The sequence below is a fragment of the Macaca mulatta genome, chromosome 5 (genome assembly GCF_049350105.2).
Source record: "Macaca mulatta isolate MMU2019108-1 chromosome 5, T2T-MMU8v2.0, whole genome shotgun sequence".
Lineage (NCBI taxonomy): Eukaryota > Metazoa > Chordata > Mammalia > Primates > Cercopithecidae > Macaca > Macaca mulatta.
This window is the reverse complement of record NC_133410.1, coordinates 173,449,008-173,476,397: the sequence shown is the minus strand read 5'-3', so window position 1 is coordinate 173,476,397 and position 27,390 is coordinate 173,449,008. Positions and strand designations below refer to the sequence as shown.

The following is a 27,390-nucleotide window of genomic DNA, read 5'->3' as shown; positions in this document are numbered from 1 at the left end:
GTGAATAAAAGATAGCTGTATATCAAGGACCTGTTCTGGTATGTAAACAAGCATATGTGCCACTGGTTATTGAGTTTTGGTAGATTTTGAGAGAATCTTTGCCCTTGCTCTGATAATCTTGAATGACGTAAAAGATCTGCAGTGGTAAGGGATGTATCGAGACTGTTCAGTCTTAAATGCCTCAATTAATATGAACAAACACTGGAAACACAGACAGGTATCAGGACCATTTCTACCATACTATACTCAACACTGAACACTTCTTATACAAAGTAAGGACAGCCAGACATTCAAATCACTGAGTGTTTTATTGAACAATTAAGAAATGTATAACCATTTCATTACTTTACAATGGTAAAACCGATTTGTAACTTTTTCTGTGAATATGCGAATTTGTACTTGAAAGAGTTTAGACTTGTATTGAATGAGGTGTCTCTTGACAATCAAGTGGTTTTTTTTTTCAGTACAAAATATACAAACAAGTACGTGTTTTAAACATAAATATAAACATAAACATAACTGAGACTAGCTTATGTTTCTACTCAAATGCACTTGTGGAAAGTACCATTCATCTGAAAAGACACTTTTAATAAGCTTTGAAAGGAAGACAAATTCCACAGTATTGTCAGATTTTCTATTTAAAATTACATATATATTAACCCCAACCTTTCATTTTAGCAAAATAAGGGTTAATGGTTTATGGTTTCTTCTACTTTATAATGTTTACAAAGTAAAACTTCTACTCCAGATATGAACTTTTGGCCCAGCATGGTGGCACGTGCCTGTAAACCCAACATTGTGGGAGGCCTAGGAGGCGGATCCCTTGAGCTCACCAGCCTGAGTTTGAGACCAACCTGGGCAACATGGCGATACCCCATCTCTACAAAACATACAAAAATTAGCCAGGCGTGGCCGTAAATGCCTGTAGTCCCAGGTACTCGGGAGGCTAAGGCGGAAGGATCGCTTGAGCCAGGGAGGTGGAGGTTGAGCCTAGATCATGACACTGCACTTTAGCCTGGGTGATAGAGCCAGATCTCATCTCAAAAAAAAAAAAAAAGAAAGAAAGAAAAAAGATATAAACTTGTAAATTTCTTATCTGGAATTAACATAAAGTAAGAAAAATTCTGTGGCATTAAGCTAACAATCCTTCAATAAATACAAATTAAGAACATCTTAGCATCTGAGGAACAACTAGTTGTCAACACAACTCAAATTTAGACCGGATAGTTTCTTTTTTGAGTAATCATATCCCTAAATTCCTTCTGATTTTTTATTTCCATGTCTCAGCATCTCGGGATGAACAACACCAAGACAAAGCCTAATAGGATGTTGAGCACTCATCTTTTAGATACAGATATCACCCTGAGTAGGACTTCATTGGCATAACTGTATTTTAGATGTCAACTTTAAGACTTTTTAAGAAATTATCTATACAAAATAATAGAGGACGTAACAAAATTTCAAAGGAAATCAAACATTGAGTTCTTATAATTACATGATGAGAAAGGTTAAAAAATGAATGGTTCCAGCCTGAGTTCAAGACCAACCTGGGCAACAGGGTGAAACCTCATCTCTACAAAAAATACAAGAATTAGCTGCGTGTGGTGGCACACACCTATAATCCCAGCCTATAATTGGGAGGTTAAGGGACGAGAATCACTTGAACTTGGTAGGTGGAGGTTGCAGTGAGTCAAAAGCGTGCCATTTCACTCCAGCCTGGGCAACAGAGCAAGACTCTGTCTCAAAACAAAAACAAAAACAAAAACAATGGTTTCATTTGAACATAAAATGAACTACAATTAGGATTTCAAATGGACAACATTACTCATGAAATCAAGAAATCATACTTTCATAAACCTTAAAGCCTATCATAAAATTGGCAGCAATTAATAGCTTTTCTTAGTCTTTATCTATAATCAAAGAACCAATTATTTTCTCCCTTTTGTGCGAAGCCAAATGGTCACTGCAGTTGATTTCAGGTTGAGCAGTTTTTAGAAAATCACTCAAACATATACTTTTGGAGAATTATAGGAATATGAAAGCAACATTTTAAATTATTGCACCTTTTACCGTGAGAGAGTTGTAAGACACTAAAAGGTATTTTTCTTTTTAACCCATAAGAGAATAATAATGTACAGGAAAAGATGAGATATTTTTGTTATGTAGGCAAACAATTTGGGCTTCAGATTGGAATCCTTTTGAATTTATGTTACTTTCCCTCTAAAGAGAAGCCAAGAAGAATAAAATCCTCTGAAGCTAATAAACCATCCCAGGTGCTTTCAAATGATCCTTTTTTTGTGTAGGAACTTCTAAGCAATCACACTGTTGGCATCATGAAGTTCTTTTGGGTGGCTGGATGTCTTTTCTTCACTCCTCTTCTTCTTCTGATAGATCCAGTAAAGTTAGCTAGAGAGATCTATATCTGAGAGGCAAAGGAAAAAGAAATACATCAAAGAAATACTATCCAGCACACCAATAAACACATGCTTCATTTTTTTTTTAATAATGAGTTATGGAAGTTTACCAGTGTTTTTCAGTGCTGAAAGCATCTTTATATATTCTTACTTTTCAACAGAAATGCAGCACCTGTGTGTCTTTAAAAGGTTGAATTTAAATTTTTATTTTATTTTATTAATTTTTTGAGACAGTCTCACTCTGTTGCCCAGGCTGGAGTGCAGTGGTATAGTCTCGGCTCACTGCAACCTCTGCCTCTCAATTTCAAGTGATTCTCATGCCTCAGCCTCTTGAGTAACTGGGATTACAGGTGTGCACCACTGGTGTCAATGTTTCCCTAGGTAGGTTCTTTTTGGCCCCCTCCCGAAGACGTGAAGGCTGCTTCTTGCTTCATTTCTGGAAGTTTCCACCTCCTTCATATTTCACTTTCACTTCACATCTCACAGTCATAGTGGGGTGCTAACTATGACTAATTTAGCAATACAAATATGCAGATGCCTCTTCTGGAATCATCTCTCTCAACTCAGATTGCCTAAATTTGAACATAAAAATGAAATGGGGCCAGGCATGATGGCTCATACCTACTGGTGAGGCTGAGGTGAGAGAAAGGCTTCAGCACAGAAGTTTAAAACCAGCCTGGAAAACATAGCAAGAGCTCATCTAGAAAAAATATGTATGTGTGGCTGGGCGTGGTGGCTCACGCCTATAATCCTAGCACTTTGGGAAGCCGAGGCAGGTGGATTGCTTAAGCCCAGGAGTCTGAGACCAGCCTGGCCAACATGGTGAAACCCAGTCTCTACCAAAAACACAAAATTTAGCCGGGCATGGTGGTGCATACTTATATTCCCAGCTACTCAGGAGGCTGAGGCACGAGAATTGCTTGAAGCTGGAAGAAAGAGGTGGCAGTGACCCCAGATTATGCCACTGTACTCCAGCCTGGGCAAGAGAGCAAGACTCTGTCTCAAAAAAAAAAAAAAAAAGAAAGAAAGAAAGAAAGAAAAAAGAAAATAATATATATATGTGTGTGTGTTTTGTAAAAAACAGATGAAAAGGAGATGGATTTTTTTTGCTTATCAAACTTACAATATATACATATTTGTTACCCAGGTTGAAGCACAGTGGCACGATCTTGGCTCTCCACAACCTTCACTTTCTGGGTTCAAGTGATTCTCCTGCCTCAGCCTCTTGAGTAGCTGGGATTACAGGCGTGCGCCAAGACACCTGGCTAATTTTTTTGTATTTGTAGTAGAGACAAATACTCTACCATGTTGGCCAGGCTAGTCTTGAACTCCTGATCTCAAGTGATCCGTCTGCCTCGGCCTCCCAAAGTCCTGAGATTATAGGTGTGAGCCACCTCTCCCAGCTGAAAAATTGTTAAATAAATTAAAATGTTATACTGCACAATATTCTTAATTTTTCTTTCCTTTTTTTTTTTTTTTTTGTGACCAAACAACAAACCCAAGAAAATACTCATTTAATGCAGAGGAAGCAGTAGAGGAGGAAGAGAGTAACAAAAAAAGACATGAGACGTATAGAAAAGAAAAAGTAAAATTGCATAAGTAAGTTCGACCATATACATAATAAAATTAAACATGAACTTACTAAATAATCCATTCAAAAGGCAGATGGTGTCAGACTGGGTAAACAAACAAACAAAAAACATGATCTAACCATATGTTCTTTGCAAAGGCATATTTCTGATTCAAAGCCAAAAATAGATTGAAAGTCAAAGGATGGAAAAAGAGATATCATGCAAGCAGCAAGTGTAAGAGAGAGCTGAAGTGAATATACTAATAATAATGTCATATTTTAAAAAATTAAGACAAAGCCGGGCACGGTGGCTCATGCCTGTAATCCCAGCACTTTGGGAGGCCGAGGTGGGTGGATCATAAGGTCAGGAGTTCTAGACCAGCCTGGCCAACACGGTGAAACCCCATCTCTACTAAAAATACAAAAATTAGCCGGGCGTGGTGGCAGGCTCCTGTAATCCCAGCTACTCAGGAGGCTGAGGCAGGAGAATCGGTTGAACCTGGGAGGCGGAGGTTGCAGTGAGCCAAGATCGTGCCACTGCACTCCAGCCTGGGCGACAGAGCAAGAATCCGCCTCAAAAAAAAAAAAAAAAAAGAAAAAAAAAAGACAAAAATTGTTACTAGAGACAAAGAAGGACATTTATAATGCTAAAAGGGTCAATTGAGGAAGATAGAACAGTTAAGAAGATAAATATACTGAAAAACAGAGCCCTAAAATACATGAAGCGAAATCTGGCAGAATTGAAAGGAGAAATAGATGATTCAACAATGGAATCAAATTAGAAATCAATAACAAAAGAAATCTGAGAAATTCTCAAATATATGGAAATTAACAACAGACTCCTAAACAACCAGTAACTCAAAGAAGACTCACAAGGGAAATAAGAGACTATTTTGAGATGAATGACAATGAATACTTAGGGAATACAGCTAAAGTAGCACTTGGAGAGAAATTTATACCTATAAACATCTATAGTAAAAGAGAAGAAAGATCCCAATTGAATACCTAACATTTCACTTAAGACCCTAAAAATGGAAGAGCAAACAAAACCTAAATCAGGCAGAAGCAAGGAAATAATGATGATTATGGCAGAAACGAATGAACTGGAGAATGGAAAAACCATAGCAAAAATCAACAAAATGAAAGTTGTTTCTTTGGAAATAGCAACCAAATTGATGAACCTTATTTAGACTGACCAAGAATAAAAAAGACTCAAAATACTACTCTGAAATGAAAGAGAGAACATCACTACTAACCTTACAGGAACAAAAAATAACTATAAGAAAATAATATAAACAACTGTGTGACAACAAATTTGATAACTTAGATAAGATAGACAAATTCCTAGAAAGAGACAAATTCCTAGAAAGACACAAATTACCAAAACTGACTCAAAAAGAAATAAAAATCTTAAATAGATCTATAACAAGAAAAAAGATCGAATTAGCAATTAAGAAACTTTCCAAAAAGAACCACATGGCTTCACTGGTGAATCCTATAAATCAATTAAAGAATAATTAGTATCATTTTTTCCCAAACTCTTCCAAAATTCAGAAGAGGAGAAAACACTTCCCAAGTCATTTTATGGTTACCCTGATACCAAAATCGGAAAAAGACATCATAAGAAAAGTACAGAACAATATCTCTTATGAATGTAGCTGTAAAAATTCTCAACAAAATACTAACAATCTAAATTCAGCAACATAGGAAGAACGTTGTGATTTAGTGGGATTTACCTCAGAAGTACAAAGTTAATTTAACATCCAAAAATCATTTAATGTGATGCATAATATTAATAGAATAAGAGACAAAACATATAACACATGATAATATATATACATATATATGTGTGTGTGAATATATATTTGGTTTTCTGTATTTTTTTTTCTTTTTTTTCTTTTGAGACAGGGTCACACTCCATTGCTCAGGCTAGAATGCAGTGGTTTGATCACAGCTCACTCAGTCTCAACTTTCTGGACCTGGGATCAGGCAATTCTTTCACTTCAGCTTCCTGAGTAGTTGGGACTGTAGGTGCATACCACCACACCTTCTTGGCTAATTCTTTGCATTTTTTGCAGAGATGGGGTTTTGCTGTGTTGCCCAGGCTGGCCTCAAACTCCCTGGCTCAAGCAATCTGCCCCCCTCAGCCTCCCAAAGTGTTGGGATTACAGGCGTGAGCCACCACACCTGGTCACACATGATAATTTAGATACAGAAAAAGAAGTTGACCAAAACAAACATCCTCCCTTCATAATAACAACATTCAGCAATCTTGCAATAGAAAAAAATTTCTCAATCCGATAAAGGTCATCTACAAAGACCCATAGCTAACGTAATACTTAATGGATGAAAGACTAAATCTGGGACCAAGAATAAGACAAACATGTTTGCTTGAACTACTTTGGAGGTTCTCATCAGGGCACTTAGGCAAGAAAAGAAAAAAGACACCCAAATTAGAAAGGAAGAAGAAACTACCTCAATTTGCAGGTGATCTTGTACGTGAGCTTGTACACAGCAAATCCTAAGGAACCTACTGAAAAACCTATGAGAATGAATCAATAATTTTATTAAGATCTCAGGATGTAAGATCAATAAAAAATCAATTGTATTCCTATGCATTAGCAATGGACAATTCAGAAATGAAATTAAGAAAATTCCATTTGCAATAGCATCAAAAGAATAAAATACTTAGGAATAAATTTAACAAAGGAAGTACGAAACTTGTACTCTGAATACTACAAAAGCAATTAAAATAGACCTGAACAAAGAGAAATACATTCCATTTCATGGATCGGAAGACTTAATTTTGTCAAGATGGCAATACTTGCTACATTGATCTATAAATTTAAAACTATCCCTATCCAAATACCAGATGGCTCTTTGCAGAAATTGACAAAGTAGATGTAAATCTTTGTGACCTTCGATTAATTAAAAAAAAAAAAAATACATAATACCTAAAGAACAAGCTACCAAAGAAAACATAGACTAATTTGACGTCAATAAAATTAAAAACTTTCTTGCTCCAAGGACACCACCAAAAAAAGACATCCACAGAATGGAAGAAAATATTTGCCCATCATATTTCAGATAAGGGCTTTGTATTCAGAATATATACATATATGTGTATCTTACAGCTCAACAATATAAAGACAAATAATCCAACTGAAAAATGGGCAAAGGATTTGAATAGCCATTTCCCCAAAGAGACACAAATATCCAATAAGCACGTGAAAAGATACTCAACATTTCGGTCATTATGGAAATGCAAATCAAAACCACAGTAAGATGTCACTTCACACCCTCTAGGATAGCTATAACAACAAGTGTTTGCAAGTATGTGGAGAAATTAGAACCCACATATACTGCTGGTGGGAATGTGAAATGATGCCACTCCCATGAAAAACAGCTTGGCAGTTCCTCAATGAGTTACACATGGAATAACCATATGACCCAACAATTCCTCTCTTTTAATTCCCAGAGAACCGAAAACATATGTTCCAACAAAAACTTATATACTAATGTTCACAGCAGAATGATTCATATTAGCCAAATAGCGGGAATAACCCAAATGTTCATCAATAGTTGACAGGACAAACAAACTGTGATTTTTCCATATTATGGAATTGTATTCAGTCATAAATTGGAGTGGAGTACTGATACATGCTACTACATGGATGGGCCCTGAAAACATTAAGTAAAAAAAGCTAATTACAAAGACCATGTATCATAGGAATTCATTTATATGGAATATCTAGAATAGGGAAATCTGTAGAGACAGAAAGTAGATTAGTGGTTGTTCAGGACTGAACAACTGGGGAGAAACGGGGAGTGCCTGCTAATGGGTATGGGGTTTCTTTATGGGATGATGAAAATGTTCTAAAATTGATCATGGTGATGGTTGCACAACTTAGGAATATAGTAAAAGCCATTAAATTGTACACCTTAAATGGGTGAATTGTCTGGTGTATAAATGATATCTGAAAAAAAATTAAACATACATATCCTCATAATTCCACTTCTAGGAATATTTTGTAAGAAAATAAGTGTACATATGTTCAAATATGTATGCATGCCTGTTCACTGCAACATTGTTCAAAATAGCATAAATAAATACTACAAAACGTAAATATTGGTCAATAAAGTCAAGATAAATAAATTAAGGCGCCGGGCGCGGTGGCTCAAGCCTGTAATCCCAGCACTTTGGGAGGCCGAGGCGGGCGGATCACAAGGTCAGGAGATCGAGACCACAGTGAAACCCCGTCTCTACTAAAAATACAAAAAAAATTAGCCGGGCGCGGTGGCGGGCGCCTGTAGTCCCAGCTACTCAGGAGGCTGAGGCAGCAGAATGGCGGGAACCCGGGAGGCGGAGCTTGCAGTGAGCCGAGATCGCGCCACTGCACTCCAGCCTGGGCAACAGCGTGAGACTCTGTCTCAAAAAAAAAAAAAATAAAAAAATAAAAAAATAAAAAAAAAAAATAAATAAATAAATAAATAAATTAAGGCTATCCATACAGTGAAATGCAATCATCCCTCAGTGTCCCTGGGAACTGGTTCTAGGACTTCCCTTGGATACCAAAATCCATGGATGCTGAAGTCCCTTATATAAAATGGTGTAGTATTTGCATATAAATTACATCCAGCCTTCCATATACTTTAAATTGTTTCCAGATTACTTATAATACCTAATACAATATAAATGGTATGGAAATAGTTGTTATACTGTATTGTTAGGGAATAATGACAAGGAAAAAAGTTTGAACATGTTCAGTACAGATACTACCATTCTGGTTTTTTCCCCCAAATATTTTCAATATGCCATTGGCTGATTTAATGAAAAACCCATGGATATGGAGGGCTGACTGGACTACAGTGTCATTCAAAATGACATTCTTAATACCTAGGTGACGGGTTGATAGGTGCAGCAAACCACCATGGCACACGTTTATCTATGTAACAAACCTGTGCGTTCTACACATGTATTCTGAAACTTAAAGTAAAATAAAAATAACTTACTGTTTTCATATGTACAAATAAATACATCTAAGTAAAAGCCAAATCAGTAAATGGATTTCATATGTTTAAATAATGTGTATATATGTCATATTTATACACATATAAAAGTAAATTAGATTTAATGTCATTTAGATGCTAAGTAAAAGACGAAGCTGTAAATGGTTTTCAAATGTGTTTAAATAATGTGTATATATGTCATATTTATGCACATAATTTTTGTATATATAAAAATGTTGCTATTAGAAAAAAATGTGAAGACAACTAGTATAAAATTGAACTAAACTCCAGCACAATTTTGACATAAATGAAATGTGATACCTAAAGAACTCCAAGCCCCCACATATCCCCCACCCTCACCCCCACTCCCACCCCACCCTCACCAAGGTTACTTTGGCCAGTGTAATAAAAGAAGTTATTGGGAGGCTGAGGCAGGAGAATCGCTTGAACCTGGGAAGCAGAGGTTGCAGTGAGCCGAGATTACGCCATTGCACTCCAGCCTGGGCAACAAGAGGGAAACTCCGTCTTGAAAAAAAAAAGTTATATATGGTACACACACACCCACACATACATACACACTCAAGCGAAGTGACATTTAATCAAAATTTTCACTGAGTAGGAAAAAGGTGAAGAGTAGGAAAAAAGCATGTCTAGGCAGAAGAAAACAATGTGTAAAAGCCCTGAAGTGCTAAGGAACATGACATATTTGACAAACTCACAGAGAAGCGCCTTTGTGGTTGACATTCCGAGTTTTATTTGAATTGTAAGAGTAATGAGAAATCACTAAAGGACCTTAAGCAGTATAGAAGCCATAATACAAAGAATGGATAGAAGAGAAGCAAAAGTGGAGGTGTGAAGGTTGCTGCAAGGTAAACAGTAGTTGAGCTTATGTGACGTGAACTGGTGACAAATTGGGAACTGGGAGACTGAATGTGTACAAGTGTACAATGGCCAGATCCTATATTAATGCTTTGACCCACAGACTGCAGCAATCAGCCCAGGAAGCCGAATCACAACCTCTGCAGCAGCTGATCCCAGATGGTCAAGATTTGGTCAAGAACTACTAGTGTCCTTTCTATCCCTTCTCCCCTGATTCTAACTTAGGACTAACTGAAGAAACCACATATACTCCCCAAATTAAATAGGATATCCTGCTTCTAGATAGCCTGCCCTCAGCTTTCCCAGGCCAACCATCTCCAGTCACATCACACCTAAAGCCTTCCCTGTTTCTCACAATGAAGCTTTCCAGATTCTCTGCCTGTCTTGGTCCCCTGCCAAGCTCAAGTGATGCTGGCTGACTCCCTTGCTATGTAAACTCTGAATAAATAGCCCTGGCTTGATCTCATTTGAGTGGTTGTCTTCTATTTTTCTTTTTTCCCTCAGGAGTATGATAATTAAGTGTAAAGCAGTAATTGGGGCTAAAGGAATGGATGAAACAGAGCAGGAGAGAGAAGAGATACATTTTATTACACCTTGAAGGGTACAACAACCTGCTTAGGGGCAGAGGGTCAGCTGAGGATTTAGTGGAAATAAGTATGGTGCCCTGGAATTGAAGGGAAGGGACTTTTGCAGGCCAAGTAGCCAGCTGCTAAATTCTGCTGTGAAATCAGGAAGAAGACTAAAATTTGTCAATTAATTTAGAAAGATCAGACTGGGCGCAGTGGCTCAAACCTGTAATCCCAGTACTTTGGGAGGCCGAGGCAGATGGATCACCTGAGGGCAGGAGTTCAAGACCAGCCTGGCCAACATGGTGAAACCCTGTCTCTACTAAAAATACAAAAACTAGCTGGGTGTGGTGGCGCATGCCTGTGATCCCAGCTACTCAGGAGGCTGAGGCAGGAGAATCACTTGAACCCAGGAGGCAGAGGTTGTGGTGAGCTGAGATAGAATCATTGCAATCCAGCCTGGGCGACAAGAGCGAAACTCCATCTCAAAAAAAAAAAAAAATTAGTAAGATAAGGATAATTCTAAAGGAGATGTAAGACAGATTAAAGTGGATTTAGATGTGAATGCAAAATAATGAATCGGGGACAATGAGTACAGAAAAATCATGAGTATTGACAGAGGGGTGTGTGGATGTGTATATGTGTGTCTTGTTTGTTTTAATATATAGGCTTATCACCATTTAAACTTTCAATTTGACATGATGATCCAGAGAAGTAAAGGTGTAAGTGGCAGCTTGAAATTCCTAAGAAATCTTAGGGAGAGAATGGGACCCACAGCACATATGAAGGACTGGCCATGCCTTCCGTGATACCAAGAAGGAAGAGGAAGATGGGGGTGGGTAAGGGGGGGAATGGATTAGATGGGATTTATGCTAAAAAGAAATTTTAGATTCCTGAACAACATGGTAGAGAGCAGCTAGTTTAGCTAACTATGGAAAGAATTGTTACACATTTTGTAAGGAGAAATCAGTTTTTGAAATGAAGAAAACTGGCCGGGCGTGGTGGCTCACGCCTTTAATCCCAGCATTTTAGGAGGCCGAGGTGGGCAGATCACCTGAGGTCAAGAGTTCGAGACCCGCCTGGCCAACATGGTGAAATCCCATCTCTACTAAAAATACAAAAAAATTAGACGGGCGTGGTGGTATGCACCTGTAATCCCAGCTACTTGGGAGGCCGAGCCAGAATTGCTTGAAACTGGGAGGCAGAGGTTACAGTGAGCCGAGATCGTGCCACTGTACTACACTCCAGCCTAGGCAACAAGAGTGAAACTCTGTCTCAAAAGAAAAGAAAATAAAAAAGAAAAGAAAACTTTGAAACTCTAGAACATTGTATACATACTTTGTTCAGACGAATATACAATTATCTTAATAAATGTTTATAATATAAACATCACTATATTTATGTATTTGATATATAAATGTATAAGTAAATATATTTATCATTAAGGCACCATAATCTTTTTTTTTTTTTTAAGGCGGAGTCTCACTCTGTCTCTCAGGCTGGAGTGCAGTGGTGTGATCACAGCTCACTGCAGCCTCAACCGCTCGGCTCAAGCAATCCTCCCACCTCAGCCTCCTGAGTAGCTGGAACTACAGATATGCACCACCATGCCAGCTAATGTACTTTTTGTAGAGACAGTGTCTTGCAATGTTGCTCAGGCTGTTCTCAAACTCCTGGTCTTAAAAGATCCTCCCACCTCAGACTCCCAAAGTGCTGGGTTTACAAGTGTGAGCCACTGTGGCCGGCTGGCATCATAATCTTTACAGAAAAGTTTTATCTCATCAGTAAATTAGGGACATTAGGGATTTCCTCCAAGCATGACCTTTGGACACTGGGCTGTGATTAATTTAGAAAAGAGTAATTTTCTGTATTTCATTTAGCTTTATGCAATACGTCCTGCAGATATTTCAGCCCTCACAGGAATGTCCCATATTTAAGGCAGTTCTTGGGCCATTCATATTAAGCAAAGGTTTGTACCTTAAGCTTTAGGGGCTACATCTTGTCTTCAAGGAGCTCATATTTCAATACTGACAAAAATCTAAAGAAACAAAGTCGAATGTGATAAATGGCTTTAAAAGCTTACTGCTAAAAGTGCTGTGACTGTTAGGAGGATTGAAGATTATTTTAAACTAACTGAATTCAGGTGGGCCTCATGAGGAAAATGGGATTTATGAGAACTCTCAAGGAGGCAGAGAGTTTGGACTTGATGAGAGAAGGAATTCCTAGAAGAGGAAATATCTCCACCACAGAGATAGAAAATCATAGTTCCATCCTAGAAATATTAGAAAATAAATCTGAAAATGTGTGTATGTGTCTATTGAGAACAAGTATTAAATTTATTATATTAAATTAAAAGATAATAAGTAAAAGCTTCATTTCATTTCATCTTTCTTTTTTGCTTTTCTTTCTTTTTGAGACATGGTCTCGCTCTGTCACCCAGGCTGGAGTGCAATGGCGTGATCTTAGCTCACTGCAACCTTTGCCTCCTGGGTTCAAGTGATTCTCCTGCCTCAGCTTCCTGAGCAGCTGGGATTACAGGTGCCTGCCACAACATCTGGCTAATTTTTGTATTTTCAGTAGAGATGGCATTTCACCGTGTTGGTCAGGCTGGTCTCGAACTCCCAACCTCAAGCCATCTGCCCGCCTTGACCTCCCAAAGTGCTGGGATTATAGGCGTGAGCCACCACTCCCAGCCTATTTTACTTCTTTTAGCAACATTATGAGGCTGGGCATGATGGATCACGCCTGTAACCCTAGCACTTTGGGAGGCTGAGGCAGGCATATCACTTGAAGTCAGGAGTTCGAGACCAGTCTGGCCAACATGGTGAAAACCTGTCTCTACTAAAACTACACAAATTAGTTGGGTGTGGTGGCACAAACCTGTAATGCCAGCTACTTGGGAGGCTGAGGCAGGAGAATTGCTTGAGCCCAAAAGGCAGAGGCTGCAGTGAGCTGAGATTGCACCACTGCCCTCTAGCCTGGGCGACAGAGCAAGACTCCATCTCAAAAACAAAACAAAACAAAGCAAACAAACAAACAAACAAAAACACTTATGAAGTACCTGCTGTATTGCAGGCACTTTTTTTGGCGGAAGATACAAAGATAAGTAAAACCTACCCTCGGGCTTCAGGGAATTGACAGCATGCAGAGGGAAGAGGGGAGGACTGCAGTCTGTTAACACTTTCTAATGCCAGGCGTTAAGGATTTTAACAGAAGTATGTAAATAGTGCTCTGAGAGCAAAAGTGGGCATATCTCTTGTAATTAGTAGGGGTATTAAAATCAGAGAAGGTTTCCTAAAGGATGAATGATACTGAGAGCAAAAGTGAAAAAATTTTCCTTTTAGGTAAAAGCATAGCTTGAAGAACAGCTAAGAGGTGAAGAATGGACCGATTTTAAAGTAATAATAAGTCTAACTACTATTTATTTAGCACTTACTATGCACCAAGTATTGTTATCATAGGGTAAGGGCCATAACACGTTGCATCTTATAGATCTGGAAGTGGAGGGAAGCTCAGAGAGAATAAATGACTTACCAACAATGATCACAGAGAGTGAGCTATGTGGCCAGAGCTTGAATCCAGTTGGTCCAAACACAGTCTTAACTCTTATGCCCTCTGGGGCAGGCAAGGGGGAAAGAATCAGGAAACAGATGAAACTGGAAAGGCATATGTTGTAAGGTGTTGTTTGTCAAATTATTGTTATTATTTTGTGTTCCATTTGACCTACAGCGGGATAACTGAGATCAGGACTGAAACACATTCACTGGATTAAGAAGGAGGAAGTCATAATGAACCTTCCCCAGAAAGAAAAAGGGGAGAATGTGTTGAAAATAGTTGGGAGGAAAGAAAACAGCTGTCTTTTCCAAAAATGTGGCTTTGAAGAGTTGAAGAGAACATGGGTTGGTCACTTGAGAGCACTATGGAGTCAATGGTGGAACTCTTTTCTTTCTTTCCTTCTCTTCCTCCCTCTTTTTCTTTCTTCTCTCCCTCTCTGTTTCTTTCTTCTCTCCTTCTTTCTTTCTCTTCCCCTTCCTTCCTTCCTCCCTCCCTCCCTTTCTCTCTCTCTTTCTCTTTCTTTCTTTTCTTTTCTCTTTCTCTCTTTCTTTCCCTGTTTCTCTTTCCTTCTTTCTTTCCTTTTTTCTTCCCTTCTCTTTCTTCTCTCCCTCTCTCTGTTTCTTCTTCTCTCCTTTCTTTTCTCCTTTCTTTCTCTCTTTCTTTCCCTGTTTCTCTTTCTTTCCTTTTTTCTTCCCTTCTCTTTCTTCTCTCCCTCTCTCTTTGTTTCTTCTCTCCTTTCTTTTCTCCTTTCTTTCTTTCTCTTTCTTTCCCTGTTTCTCTCTTTCTTTCCTTTTTTCTTCCCCTCTCTCTCTTCTCTTCCTCTCTTTCTGTCTTCTTTCTTTCTTTGTTTCATTTCTTCTCTTTCTTTCTGTCTTTGTCTCTTTCATCTGTCTTTTTTTTTAAAGATAAAATAGATCAGTGTTGACATATTGAACATTCTGGGGGAGCAAGGGAGTATAATTGCTAGATCAAGGTACTTGAGGTTAGGGAGATTACCCATATCCAAGAGAGGTATCTTTTATTGAAAGACTAGGGTCCACATACAGTGGCTCATGCCTATAATCCCAGCACTTTGGGAGGCCAAGGTCGGAGGATTGCTTGAGCCCAGAAGGTCAGGACCAGACTGGCAACAAAGTTAGACCCTGTCTCTACAAAAAATCTTAAAATTAGCCAAGCATGGTGTCATACACCTGTACTTTCACATACTTGGAAGGCTGAGGCAGGAGGATAAACTGAGCCCAAGACTTTGAGGCTACAATGAACTATGATCACACCACGGCACCCAGCCTGGGTGACAGAATGAGATCCTGTCTCAAAAAAAAAAAAAAAAAAAGACTAGGAAGGGAACACAAAAGAAGCATTGTGGATGTAGATGTCTGTAGCTTCAGGGTAAGGTTGGATTTCCAGGCTTAATGACCTCCTATTTCACCATGAAGTAAGAGGAGTTATCTTTTGCTGTGAGTTGAAACAGGAGATTAAGAAGTGTAAAGAAACTAGAGGTTATTAGTTTGAAATAATAGTTGAATAGGAATATGAAGTGCGGAAGAGTTCTTCCCAGAGAACCCAGCTAAAGTTGGAGATGAAGTGCTCCACGAAGGTAGAGATTCTATGCTGAAAGCAGAGTTGGGTTTCAGTTAAACTCAAGAGGTGGAGAAAATGGAGTGAGAAGGATGAAGATGCTAGGATAATTGCAGGAAGAGTTGGGAAGCAGGGCAGGTTTGGTTAAGGGGTTCAGATGCTCATGACTGAAAGGGGATAAGAATAAGGCAGAAAATAGGAAACTAGAAGTAAAGTTTGAATAGCAAGTGAGGGTGACAAGAGAGTGTTAGCTGGACTTAATTAAAAATAATGTATTAAAAGATACTTTTTCCAAAAATCTTTTCATAGTCATTACCTCTGGAACATGAAAATGGGCAATAGGGTAGGATGGGGAACTTGTACTTTTGACTTTACATTCTATGCTGTTAGAAATATATTCTACACCATGAACATGTGTTACAATTGTTATTAAAAAGCTAGCTAGACCGGGCGCGGTGGCTCACGCCTGTAATCCCAGCACTTTGGGAGACCGAGACGGGCAGATCACCTGAGGTCAGGAGTTCGAGACCAATTTGACCAACATGGAGAAACTCTATCTCTACTAAAAATACAAAATTAGCCGGGTATGGTGGTGCATGCCTGTAATCCCAGCTACTCGGGAGGCTGAGGCAGGAGAATCATTTGAACCCGGAAGGTGGAGGCTGTGGTGAGCCGAGATGGCACTATCGCACTCCAGCCTGGGCAACGAGAATGAAAACTCCGTCTCAAAAAATAAAAATTAAAAAAAAAAAAGTGAGTAGAGTATATATTGATGGGGTATGTAGTTATCTAGAGTACATATTAATTAAGTAATTTTTTAGAGATAGGGTCTAGACTGGAGTGCACAATCATAGCTCACTGCAGCCTCAAACTCCTGGGCTCAAATGATCCTCCCTGGAGGCCTCAGCTCCTCAAACAGCTAGGACTAGAGGGACACGCCACCATGCCGTGCTAATTTTTTTTTTTTTTTTGGTAGAGACAAGATTTAATCATGTTGTCCAGACTGGTCTTGAACTTCTGCACTCAAGCAATCCACCTATCTCCGCCTCCCAAAGTGCTAAGATTATAGGCATGAGCCACTGGACCTGGCCTTAGAGTACATACTTATAGATAAAAGCATTGATGTGGTGAGATTTTACTATTGGAAGGGAGAAGTCATTCCAGTCTTAAGTCGCGACCTCATTTTCCACTCTAGGGCCCTCACATTAACCTGTAGACTTGCATTTCCTGACACCCCTTCTCTTGCTCTCCTTCACTCTAAATCACTTAGGACTGAAGGTGATGCCAAAATGTTTTTAAGAAAAAAATCAAGGAAATGAACTGCATACAGCATGGATTTTTCTGCGTAATTAATTCAGTTGCGTAGGCTGGGATCATTGAGGATGACCCTAGGAGGTGGAAAAATTGACTGAGTAAAGATAATATGACATTCCTATTAAATGAGCTAAAGGTCTGAACACTCTAATAAAGGGTTCATCTGGAAAACTTTCAAAGTCAATTGTTTACCTTACCTATCCTTTTACGAAGTCTTACTTGATCCTAACTGATCAAATAACCACATGTGATTTTATCTAAAGCATCCAAAAAATTAGAGGGGGAGAAATGAAATGGGTGTTTTGCCTTAGAGTCCACTACCTAGGTTTACAGTACATTGACCCAGTTACCAAAGTGCCTTTGTTGCAAAACATATAAAAAATGGGAAAGTATTTAGGACAGTGAGAATTATGTTATCAGATCTGAAGGTAGCACTTGTTATTATAGTGCTGGTTGAGCAAGGTCTTGAAAAATCATCTAATGTTTATCTTACATTAACTCTTACAGTAGATTCCAACAGGTGACTTTTAAGCATTCTTCAAAGAACTGTAGCTGGAATGTAGAACTAGTCTAAAACTGAGAAAATGGATGCTGTAACCCAAGCAGTTTTATAAGTTATCAGTCAACTTTTGTAAAGGGTTGCTATTATTAAGTAGTTTGCAAAGCTTTAATTACATTTTCTTTTGGTTTACAAACTTGATTTATAAGTCAAAATTTCCCTCAACTTTAAAAATTCAAATTTCACTACTCATGCTTACTTGTAACACTGGTTTTTATGGTATGTGATTTGAGGATAATCTGTGGTTATCCAAAGACTTGTGTTTATATTTTGAAAGGTGTCTTTCTTTGTATATGCAGGAATTCTCTTGCTATTGTGAAATGTGTCCTCTCCTCTTTGTTATTTATGAAGGAGTGCTGGAAAAATCTGGGGTGTCTCTATTCCTCTTAAGCACAGATTTTTACCATTGTTTTATACATGACACTGAAATGCCCTGCTGGAAACATTATCAACACACACCAAAGGATATTTTAACACAGAAAATCTTTTTAAAGCATGTTTCAATCACCATTAATTGGCTTCTCAGTAAACCTCCTACTGTATCTTCCTGGATTCCTCCACCAAAGCTATTTGTTGTATTTTGATAACAAAGATTAATTTGTTACAGATATAGGCATAGAGAACTTGCCATTTTTTGTCTCAGTCCTTTTGATAAATGTTTCTTACTAAATTGCTCCTCCTTCATTTAATTTTCTACTACAGGGCTTTCCCTGGCTTTGAAAAGCATGCATTAAACAATAGACATAACAACTGTTCTTTCCACTGAATGAATGGAACCATAAAAGCTACTCTACAGGCCAACTGAATAAGCTAATTTAGCCATTGCCTGTGTATGTTAACCAGATGAGGGATATTTCTGTGACATTTTTTAAGGAAGATATATCTTTAATGAATTAATGAGCTTGAAATACTTACAATGGAATGCCAAACTGTGTATTTTTTAGTATGAAGTAACTTAAACTTGGACAGTGTTTGAAGTTAGCTGATTCAAGCAGTATTACCGGTAATCGTGGTGGTGTAAAAGTATTTAGCAAGTGTAAAAACAAGAAAAGGGAGGTGCAAAACTCTACCAGAATTTATCCTTAAGATGTGACTATCAAGGTCACTACTATTGGTGAGACTGGAAAGCTGCCATTTCATTAGTGTTAAGTTTACTTTATCTATTAAAGGAAATATTTTCGGAAAAAAATAAACCCTGAGGGCTGGGTGTGGTGGCTCACATCTGAAATCCCAGCACTTTGGAAGGCCAAGGCAGGTGGATCACTTGAGGCTAGGAGTTCGAGACCAGCCTGCGCAACATGGGGAACCCTCATCTCTACAAAAAATACAAAAATTACCCAAGAGTGGTGGCACACGCCTGTAGTCCCAGCTACTTGGGGGGCTGAGGTGGGAGGATCACTTGAGCCCGGGAGGTTGGGTCTGCAACGAGCTGAGATCACATCATTGCACTCCAGCCTGGGTGACAGAGCAAGACCCTGGGGGAGAGGGGAGAGTGGAGAGGAGACAGGAGTTGAGGGAGGGGGAGGAGAGGAGGAGAGGAGGAGAGGAGAAGAGGAAAAGAAAATCCTGAAGTATTGATGGTAGTTCATTGATGGTATGATGTTGGGTGAATACGTCCAAATGCTTTCATACACACTGGGCTTAATAGGGGAATCGGCTTATTCTGCATAACATCCACAATAATATTAGCCCCCATATAGCTGTTACTCAGATTCAACAGTTATCAAGATTTTCCTACATTGTCCTCGTCTGTCTAATTTTCTTCCTTAGCTATTAAAGTAATTCTCAAAAGTCACGTCATTCATTTCACTCTTTCATTTATTGGTATGCATCTCTAAAGTCTTGACATCGCCATAAGCCATTATCACATGTTACAAACTGTGAAGAAACATTCTCTGGTATATCTAATTTGGAACATCGCCTAAGTGTAGCAAAACTATTTTTGGTCAGAAATACCTCAGGGGAAGGGTACTCGTGAATGGAGAGGTATACATCTCCTCTGAAGGCAATTGTGTTTGCGCAATTTTCTTCTCATGGTCAAATTAACTGAAGGAAAAAGAGAGAAACATTAAGAGCATTTTTCAGAGGCTTAATTGTTGTTTAATCTAGACAATTCAAACATATTTTGGAGCCAAACTAGACTGTGGTTATTTGCAATTTGTTCAATGTGATTATAAAATTAAAAATCAATGTGATGCATATACAAAAGGGGTGTTCCTAACAGTTAATGTTAATAGCAAGATCTTCTTTTACTCTTATTTATTTTTCTATTAACATCGTTAAGCAATATAGCAACATCTTAATAGTAATATCCTCCTCCTTTTACATGATTTTTTCCTAAATACTCCTAGATCTTTTTTTATGTAGTAAATTAATCACAAATATTTTGTAAGAACATTGTCCAAGCTACTCTGTATTTCCGAAAAGTATAAATGGTTTGAATACTGACTGCCATAAACAATGAGAAGGGATCAAGCTGCTTTCTCAGAGTTGCTGACTTGGAACTTTTTCTTATTTATGTAAAAGAACAGATCGGGGACATCATTTGAAATAAACTCACAGTGATCAAACTTCTAATTCACTAAAAAGCAAAGTCTGAATTTTTAACAAGTAATGCATCACTTTCTTTTCTAACTGAAGAAGTATATTATCAAGTGAATAATCTAACATATTTGGATGTAAATATTACCATCTTTTTATTTAAAGTTGGGTTTGTGGTTTTCCTGAGTCAGAAAACTTTAACTTTCTAATTTTTTTTTCCTGTTCTTTTCTTCCTTTTTTCCTTCCCTCTTTTCTCTCTCTCTTTCTTTCTTTTTAACTTACCAGTTCTTTGAAATCTTAGCTATTTCAAAGAAAGGTTTTGAAGTAAATGTACATTAGAATACTTTTGTGTACTAAATTTCTGTTAAGTACAATACAGTTGATATCATCTTTGAAAATGTGTCAAGTAAATTAATATTATGTATCTTTACCATACATATTTTTGATGCTTTTTAGCTCTATAAGCATAATAATAATAAAAACTGCACTTGTTTTAAGTGACATTCCTAGTTACATAATTAGAAATAACAGCTATTGAAATTTTAAAATTTCATCTGCATTTTGTTGCATTATGCTTTTTGTATGTTAATTCAGTCCCTACTCCGGGCAGCAACATACTTTTTAAATAAACTGCTTTGGAGTTTGCATTTTACCTAAAAATCTATAGATTTATTTACCTTTATAATGAATAGACGAACATTTCTGTTTCATTTTACTTGTAAAGACAACATCATCTGCAATAGCTTAGAGATCTATTTTCTTTGCATTTAGAAAAAATAGTGGTAAAATACTTATCATTTCGAAGTTTGGCTGTTAATATTGAAATAATACACCAGGCCGGGCGCGGTGGCTCATGCCTGTAATCCCAGCACTTTGGGAGGCCGAGGCGGGCGGATCACAAGGTCAGGATATCGAGACCACGGTGAAACCCCGTCTCTACTAAAAATACAAAAAATTAGCCGGGCGCTGTTGTGGGCACCTGTAGTCCCAGCTACTCGGGAGGCTGAGGCAGGAGAATGGCGTGAACCCGGGAGGCGGAGCTTGCAGTGAGCCAAGATCGCGCCACTGCACTCCAGCCTGGGCGACAGAGCGAGACTCCGTCTCAAAAAAAAAAAAAAAAAAAAAAAAAAAAAAAGAAATAATACACCCAACAGGATAGACAGCATACTTTCAAAATCCTACACATTTATCCCCAATACTACTAACTGCAAGCACAAAGTGGTTTTCAGATAAACACAATCACGCTCAGAGACCCAGGGATGCAAAGAGGCAAAACAAGTTACTTGTACAAATACATCAAAGACCTACCTGGTCTGTGTCCGCTGATAAGGAGAAGACTCATAATAAAAATACAAAATGCAAAAAGGAATTGCTGAAATTTCATTTTCCTACCGCACAGAAGTGGAGCAATGACTCTCAATGTAAACCGAACGATCTGTAAGTAGTCTGTGCAATATCCGTGTGGCTGTCTTCACATTCTAATGCCAAACCTCAGAGAACTGCCAGCTGTGTTTTGCAGGAAGGTTAATGATCACATCAGACAAGGTTGCCGGTGCTCGGTGCTGTGGTCAGAGCCTCCCTCAGCCTCAAACCCCTCCTCCATTCCTCTTCTCCTTTCCCCTCGGCCACTCCCCTTTATTTCCATAAGCAAATATCGGTGAAATAAACCATTCAAGCATGCTCTAACTTTAGTGGTAGTGTACTCTGAAAGCTCCAAGAAGAGAATGACTTAAATCCAATCTGGATATGAAGAAATACGTAAAACAAGACGTGACACTGCCTCCTCCCCTTACCATTTACATCTGTTTAAACTTTACCCATATTGGTCCCACGTGCAGAAACCAGTGGAAATGACAGGAAGCCTCTCTTTTGTCTTCTTCGGAAGGAATTCTGAAGCTCTAACATAAGAGTCCCAAACGCTTTGTGGCAGAACATGTGCTGAAATGCTTTATCTTTACCAAACTTACTACAAAGTGGTGCCTGTTTACACTAACTCTCCAAATTGCCTCATTCATGTGGGTTTGTATCAGTAAAGATTTTGGGAGTTTAGAATGTTTTGAAATAAATCTGCAAAACACTTACATTTATATGAATATTTTGTAAAGTGCAATTTTAAAAGTAACAGAGATTATTTTCATCTGCAAATGTCCGGATTTTAAAAAAGGAAGTTAAGGCAAGCCACAAACTCATGAAATCTGTGTTTGGTTAAAAATTTATATGTGGTGGAATACCAGGCTAACATACCACAGTCACAGAAATTGGAGATGGAGAAAAAAAGCCTTAGTTCATCTCCCAATGAATTCAGAAAACACAAAAACAGTCTAGCCTTGTCTTTTGCACACATGCACCAAGATCTCTTTTTGTTTCAAGAGCTCCCTTATATGTCAGATATAGCTGTTATAAATGGAAATGACTATACTTATTATGTAAGTATAATAAATTCCATTTATAACAGTTATATCGAACATATTTTAGGTAAAATGCAAAATGCCAAAAGAATAGTGTAGATATGCCCTGAAACACAAGGACAGCCAAAGCACTAACTCTAAAGCATGTGTAATTTGTTTTGAACTGTTAGGAATTTTGTTGTATTTGGCTTCTTTCCACTTGGGTAGTTGATACATAACCTTGGGCTTCCTGAGGTTTGCATTTAATGTACAATTTATCTTGATTTTATAAGTCAATCTGTAAATTTCCCTGCCTGTCTAGTTAGGCATGGAGTTTATAGTAGGTAATGGCATACAAAAATTCTTAAAATCTCTTTATTGAAGTCTTGAGAATATATTGACCTGTTTGGGAACTAGAAGCATAGTGTTAAAGTGTCCTACTTTACCATGCTGTACATCGTTTCATAAAATCAATGGAATATAATAGAGTTTGAACTTATGATATAAAACTGACTTATGAATGGCAAAGAGTTTATTCAGATTTTTAAATCCCTCCCCCTTTCCCGCCCCAGTCTTCTTAGTACAGCACTCAGGAAAACAGCATGCTAACAAAGTTGAATGTTAAATCAATAAGAGATCAATATAGATTTTGGCACTATATTTTCAGGCCAACTTTCAAGTCTATTCAAAGGTGTAGTAGTGAATCTTCTTTATAGATAAGATAGAGACCGACCACAGACAGCAAATATTGACTAACATTTTTATATTTCATTACCAGGTGATCAACAATGAATTCCTGGAATGTCAGTAATATACACCGGGGCTGTGGAAGATACAAATCTCCACTGATCAGGACAGAGCACACTGTTATACTTAAGTCATGTAACCACATAGAACATCATTTTTCTCACTAAAAAAATAGATACGATAAAATACCTGGATTTCTACCTGAAAGAGTGATTATGTATTAAACTCATAAAAATTTAGACATGATTTATTTACATGTTTTAAAATTATTCTTTCCAAAAAACAAAGAAAAAGATGTTGCTTAACTAGTTGACTTTTGGAGTATAGTAATAACATGATTATACAGTCAATGGGCAAACTGAAATGTTAGACATGGAGGTGTAATGAAAAGTGATCCAGCATTTCTGTGGAATGTGAGTCAACAATAGCAATAAATCATTCATCTTAGTACTGAATAACTAGGTGTGGAGAAATATTGGTAGGAAAATGTCAGAACAATGCAACTGGCTCTGCAAACAGCACTTTTAGCCTGCAAGTATAAGAGAACAAGGAATCTTCTTTGTTTACATGAACACAAACCTAGACTTCCACCCTACAGACAGCTTTTGTGAGGGAGGCAAGCACTGTGCCCAGGGCCAAATCCTATGTTAAGTGTGTTGCATATGTTACTTCGCATAATCCTCCCAAAAAACACTCTGAAGTATCATGCCTCCCTGTTTACTAGATGAGAAAACTGACAGCTGAAGAGGTGTAGCCTCAAAGGGCTAGATGACTGGAAGAGGAATAGATGGGATCCAAATTCCATAATCTCAGCCCTCAAACATTTTGCTATCCTCCCGTTTAAGGCCCAAATCCTGGTTCTTATTTAAAAAAAAAAAAAAAAAAAAAAAAAAAAAAAAGCTATTGAAGCTATTATAAAACAAAAGATAAGTTAACAATATATTTCTTGTACAAGGTTGAATATTGTGCCCCGTAAAATTTATGTCCATCTGGAACCCAAAATGTGGCCTTATTTTGAAATAGGGTCATTGCAAATGTAATCAGTTAAGACTGAAGTCATACTGGAGTAGGGTGGGTCCGAAATCCAATATGGCAGCTGTCCTTATAGGAAAAGGAAGAGACAGAGACACAGAGGGAATGGTGGGGAGGAGCTCTGTGATGATAGAGGCAAAGATGAGAGTTATGCTGCCATGAGCCAAGGAACCAATGCCAAGGATAGCCAGCAACCACCAGAAGTTAGGGGAGAGGCATGGAACAAAATCATCCTCTGAGTTTCCAAAAATCAACACTACTGACACTTTGATTTTGGACTTCTAGCCTCCTGAATTTGAAAGAACAAATTTATGTTGTTTTAAGCCACTCAATTTGTGGCTCTCTAACAGCCCTAGAAAATCAACACATTTCTGTATCTACATATATTCTATAAGGATATAAATATTCTCTATATAATACAATAAAAATACATTTATTTTATAGTAGTATACTATATATGCCAGCTATTTAACAAATGTTATTTTGTTTACACATCATAATTTTATGATGTAAGCTCTGTCTCCATTTTACAGAAAAGGCAGCAAACTCAGAGGATTAAGTGATTTGACCCAAATAAAATCACTTATAGCAAAGTCAATATGAGGCCCGTGTCTTTCAGTCCTGGGCCTGTTATCCCTTTGATTTGGATCTTGTGCCCCAACTTTTCCTAGGAGATCCTTCCCAATTGATCTCATCTTTGCCACTTGCATCTTCAGTCTTTCCTTCTTTACTGCATCCCACTCTCCCTGTAAAAATACTCTTTCCAACCTAAAATTTCTCTCCCGTTGCCCATTATCATTCATTCAGCTAGATGTCTGAAATAGAGTCCAAGCATTAAACTAACCTTCCTTCCCCCCTTCCTCCCTTCCTTCCCTTTTTCCTTCCTGGCCAGGCTGGTCTCGAACTCCTGACCTCAGGTGATCCACCTGCCTTGACCTCCCAAAGTGCTAGGATTACAGGCATGAGCCATCATGTCCGGCCTAAACTTTCAAATATGACTTTTTCTGTGGACACTTCACTGCAGCCAAATTAGATTACTCTCTGCTCACGTTTTTCTCTTTTCTTGTTTTGTCATGCTTTGTGTTTCTTTTCTTTTTTCTTTTTATTTTTTTGAGATGGAGTCTGGCTCTGTCACCCAGGCTGGAGTGCAGGGGAACAATTTTGGCTCACTGTAACCTCTGCCTCCTTGGTTAAAGCATTCTCCTGCCTCAGCCTCCCGAGTAGCTGGGATTACAGGCATGTGCCACCACGCCCAGCTAATTTTTCTAATTTTAGTAGAGATGGGGTTTCATCATGTTGGCCAGGCTGGTCTTGAACTCCTGACCTCAGGTGATCTGCCTGTCTCAGCCTCCCAAATTGCTGGGAATACAGACATGAGTCACTGTGCCCGGCCTTGTGTTTCTTTTCTTTAGAAAAAAATCTGCTGGGTTTGTTCTAATTTTCCTTAATTAAAGTCCTACTCGTTCTACAGGGTTTAATCAATCATTCCAGATCAGTTCAACAAATATTTGTTGAGTACTTAAAGTACTTTTGTGTCCCAGACTTTGTTGTGCATACTAGGGATAAAATCAGGAATCAGACATGCATGTCACTACTCTTGAATATAATGCTTATGCATTAAATTTAATTAGCTAAATTTTCTTATAAATTAATTGAATTTTCTCTATAAGCATTTCCTGATTCCTACCAACTGAAGTGATTTTAGTCATGTTTCAGGGATCTGGAAATTTTCCTGTTATCATAGCCTTTTCATCACCATAGCATTTAATGCCTCCCTTGTGGGCCATAATGCATTCATCCTGGTCTGACAGTTTCTTGAGCACATATGGAATCCTGCAGAAATAAAAACTCCTTGAATGAAGAAACTTGTTCTTTCCCATTTTAGTGTCTTCTCCAGAGTCTACAAATATTGAATCATATTCAATTAAGTATGAAAATCATAATATTAAAAAGAATGCATGGGTGAGAACTTAAAACCACTATGGCTCCAGAAACGAAAACTGTAATGACGAAAAAGAATATGTGAAAAATATTTACCTGGAAAAGTGAAAAAGATAAAAAACGAGGTGATTTCAGGAATTAATTACAGCAAGTACTAAGATGGCAGTTTATGGAGCTTGACCTAAGTTAAGGGTAGAAACTAGGTTACCTTTCAAGTCTGAAAAGCTGTGTTCTATAACTACACTCTCTAATCTGGGATTTGTCTAACTCTACAGAATGTAAACTTCATGAGGGTAGGAAGTTTTAACTGCTTTCTTCACTGCTATATTTTCAATATCCTACTTGATGAATCAGTAAAATTTCACGCTAACCACAGTAGTGTAGTAAAGAAGATCTAAATCTTATCAGGATCCGCTCGTGATTCCTGGTTAGCACACCTGTCTCTATTTGTGGTGGGATTAACTTCTGCCCTCAGATGGAAGCATTTAAAGCTAATCCTCATGGAGATAGAATGTGGCTCAATTTAGAGTGTATCTTCTCAAGTGTGTTTCCTATTCGATTCCCGATTGTTTGGATGGTGTTCACTACCCCTTCCCAAAGCTTTGTTTTAACTTCAGGTATCTGCCTGTGGCCTTCTTTGTTTCTGGCTTCCTATTTCTTCCATTTATCTGCTTTCTGACCCTTGCTGGATTTCAGACGACTATGTTTTTCTGCTTTCTGACTCGTGCTGGACTGACCTGGCTTTGGTATGCATTTTTCTTTTGATCCTTTGTTCCATTTTGACCAATTCTTGGTATAGACCAAATAATGCTTTTTAGTTTTCATTCTCTACATTAGTTATTTTAGGCCTTCCTTCATTCTCCAATTAATTAACTAATCCTTTACTTAATTTTATTATCTAATTAATTCTTAATTAGTTCTCCTAGGCCTACCTAATCTACTGCCATTCTTGGAACTCAAATAGCACCAAGTGAAAAGTTAACAGCCAAAGTTACAGAAAATAGAATCATAGTAAATAAAAAAAGTCGTTAGTTTTGAAAACTTGTGTGAACAAAATTGGCATTCTCCTTGCTTAGAGGAAATTATGGATTAGATGTGTTGGAGGTATCAAATATATAAAATTCAAATACTGAGTGTGGTAAAACATTTATTCAGTACAATGATCATTCAAAAATTTTCCCAGGATCTCCTTGGGCACATGTGCTGGTTGAAAAAACATTACTGATCATAAATGCTGCATCAGCCTAATATCCGAGCCAAAACATACATTTTTGCAAGAAATCATAAGTCCAAAAAG

General features: G+C 37.9%; 1 protein-coding gene across 1 annotated transcript; it reads right to left on the bottom strand.

The window, feature by feature from the left end:
* Positions 1-292: 292 nt before the first annotated feature.
* Positions 293-21,656, bottom strand: APELA (apelin receptor early endogenous ligand). The gene is made up of 3 exons (XM_015139445.3): positions 21,295-21,656; positions 19,402-19,491; positions 293-2,422 (listed from the first exon to the last, which is right to left on the bottom strand). The coding sequence occupies exons 1-2, from the start codon at positions 21,368-21,370 to the stop codon at positions 19,403-19,405; spliced, it is 165 nt and encodes a 54-aa protein (XP_014994931.1). The 5' UTR covers positions 21,371-21,656; the 3' UTR covers positions 293-2,422; position 19,402.
* Positions 21,657-27,390: the final 5,734 nt, after the last annotated feature.

Excerpts from the sequence above, each read along its gene's own strand:
- APELA (XM_015139445.3), bottom strand. The coding sequence starts at position 21,370 with ATGAAATTTCAGCAATTCCTTTTTGCATTTTGTATTTTTATTATGAGT. Across the intron at positions 19,492-21,294 it reads TATCAGCGGACACAGACCAG|TTAATTTGACCATGAGAAGA; the intron begins GTAGGTCTTTGA and ends TTTTTCCTTCAG.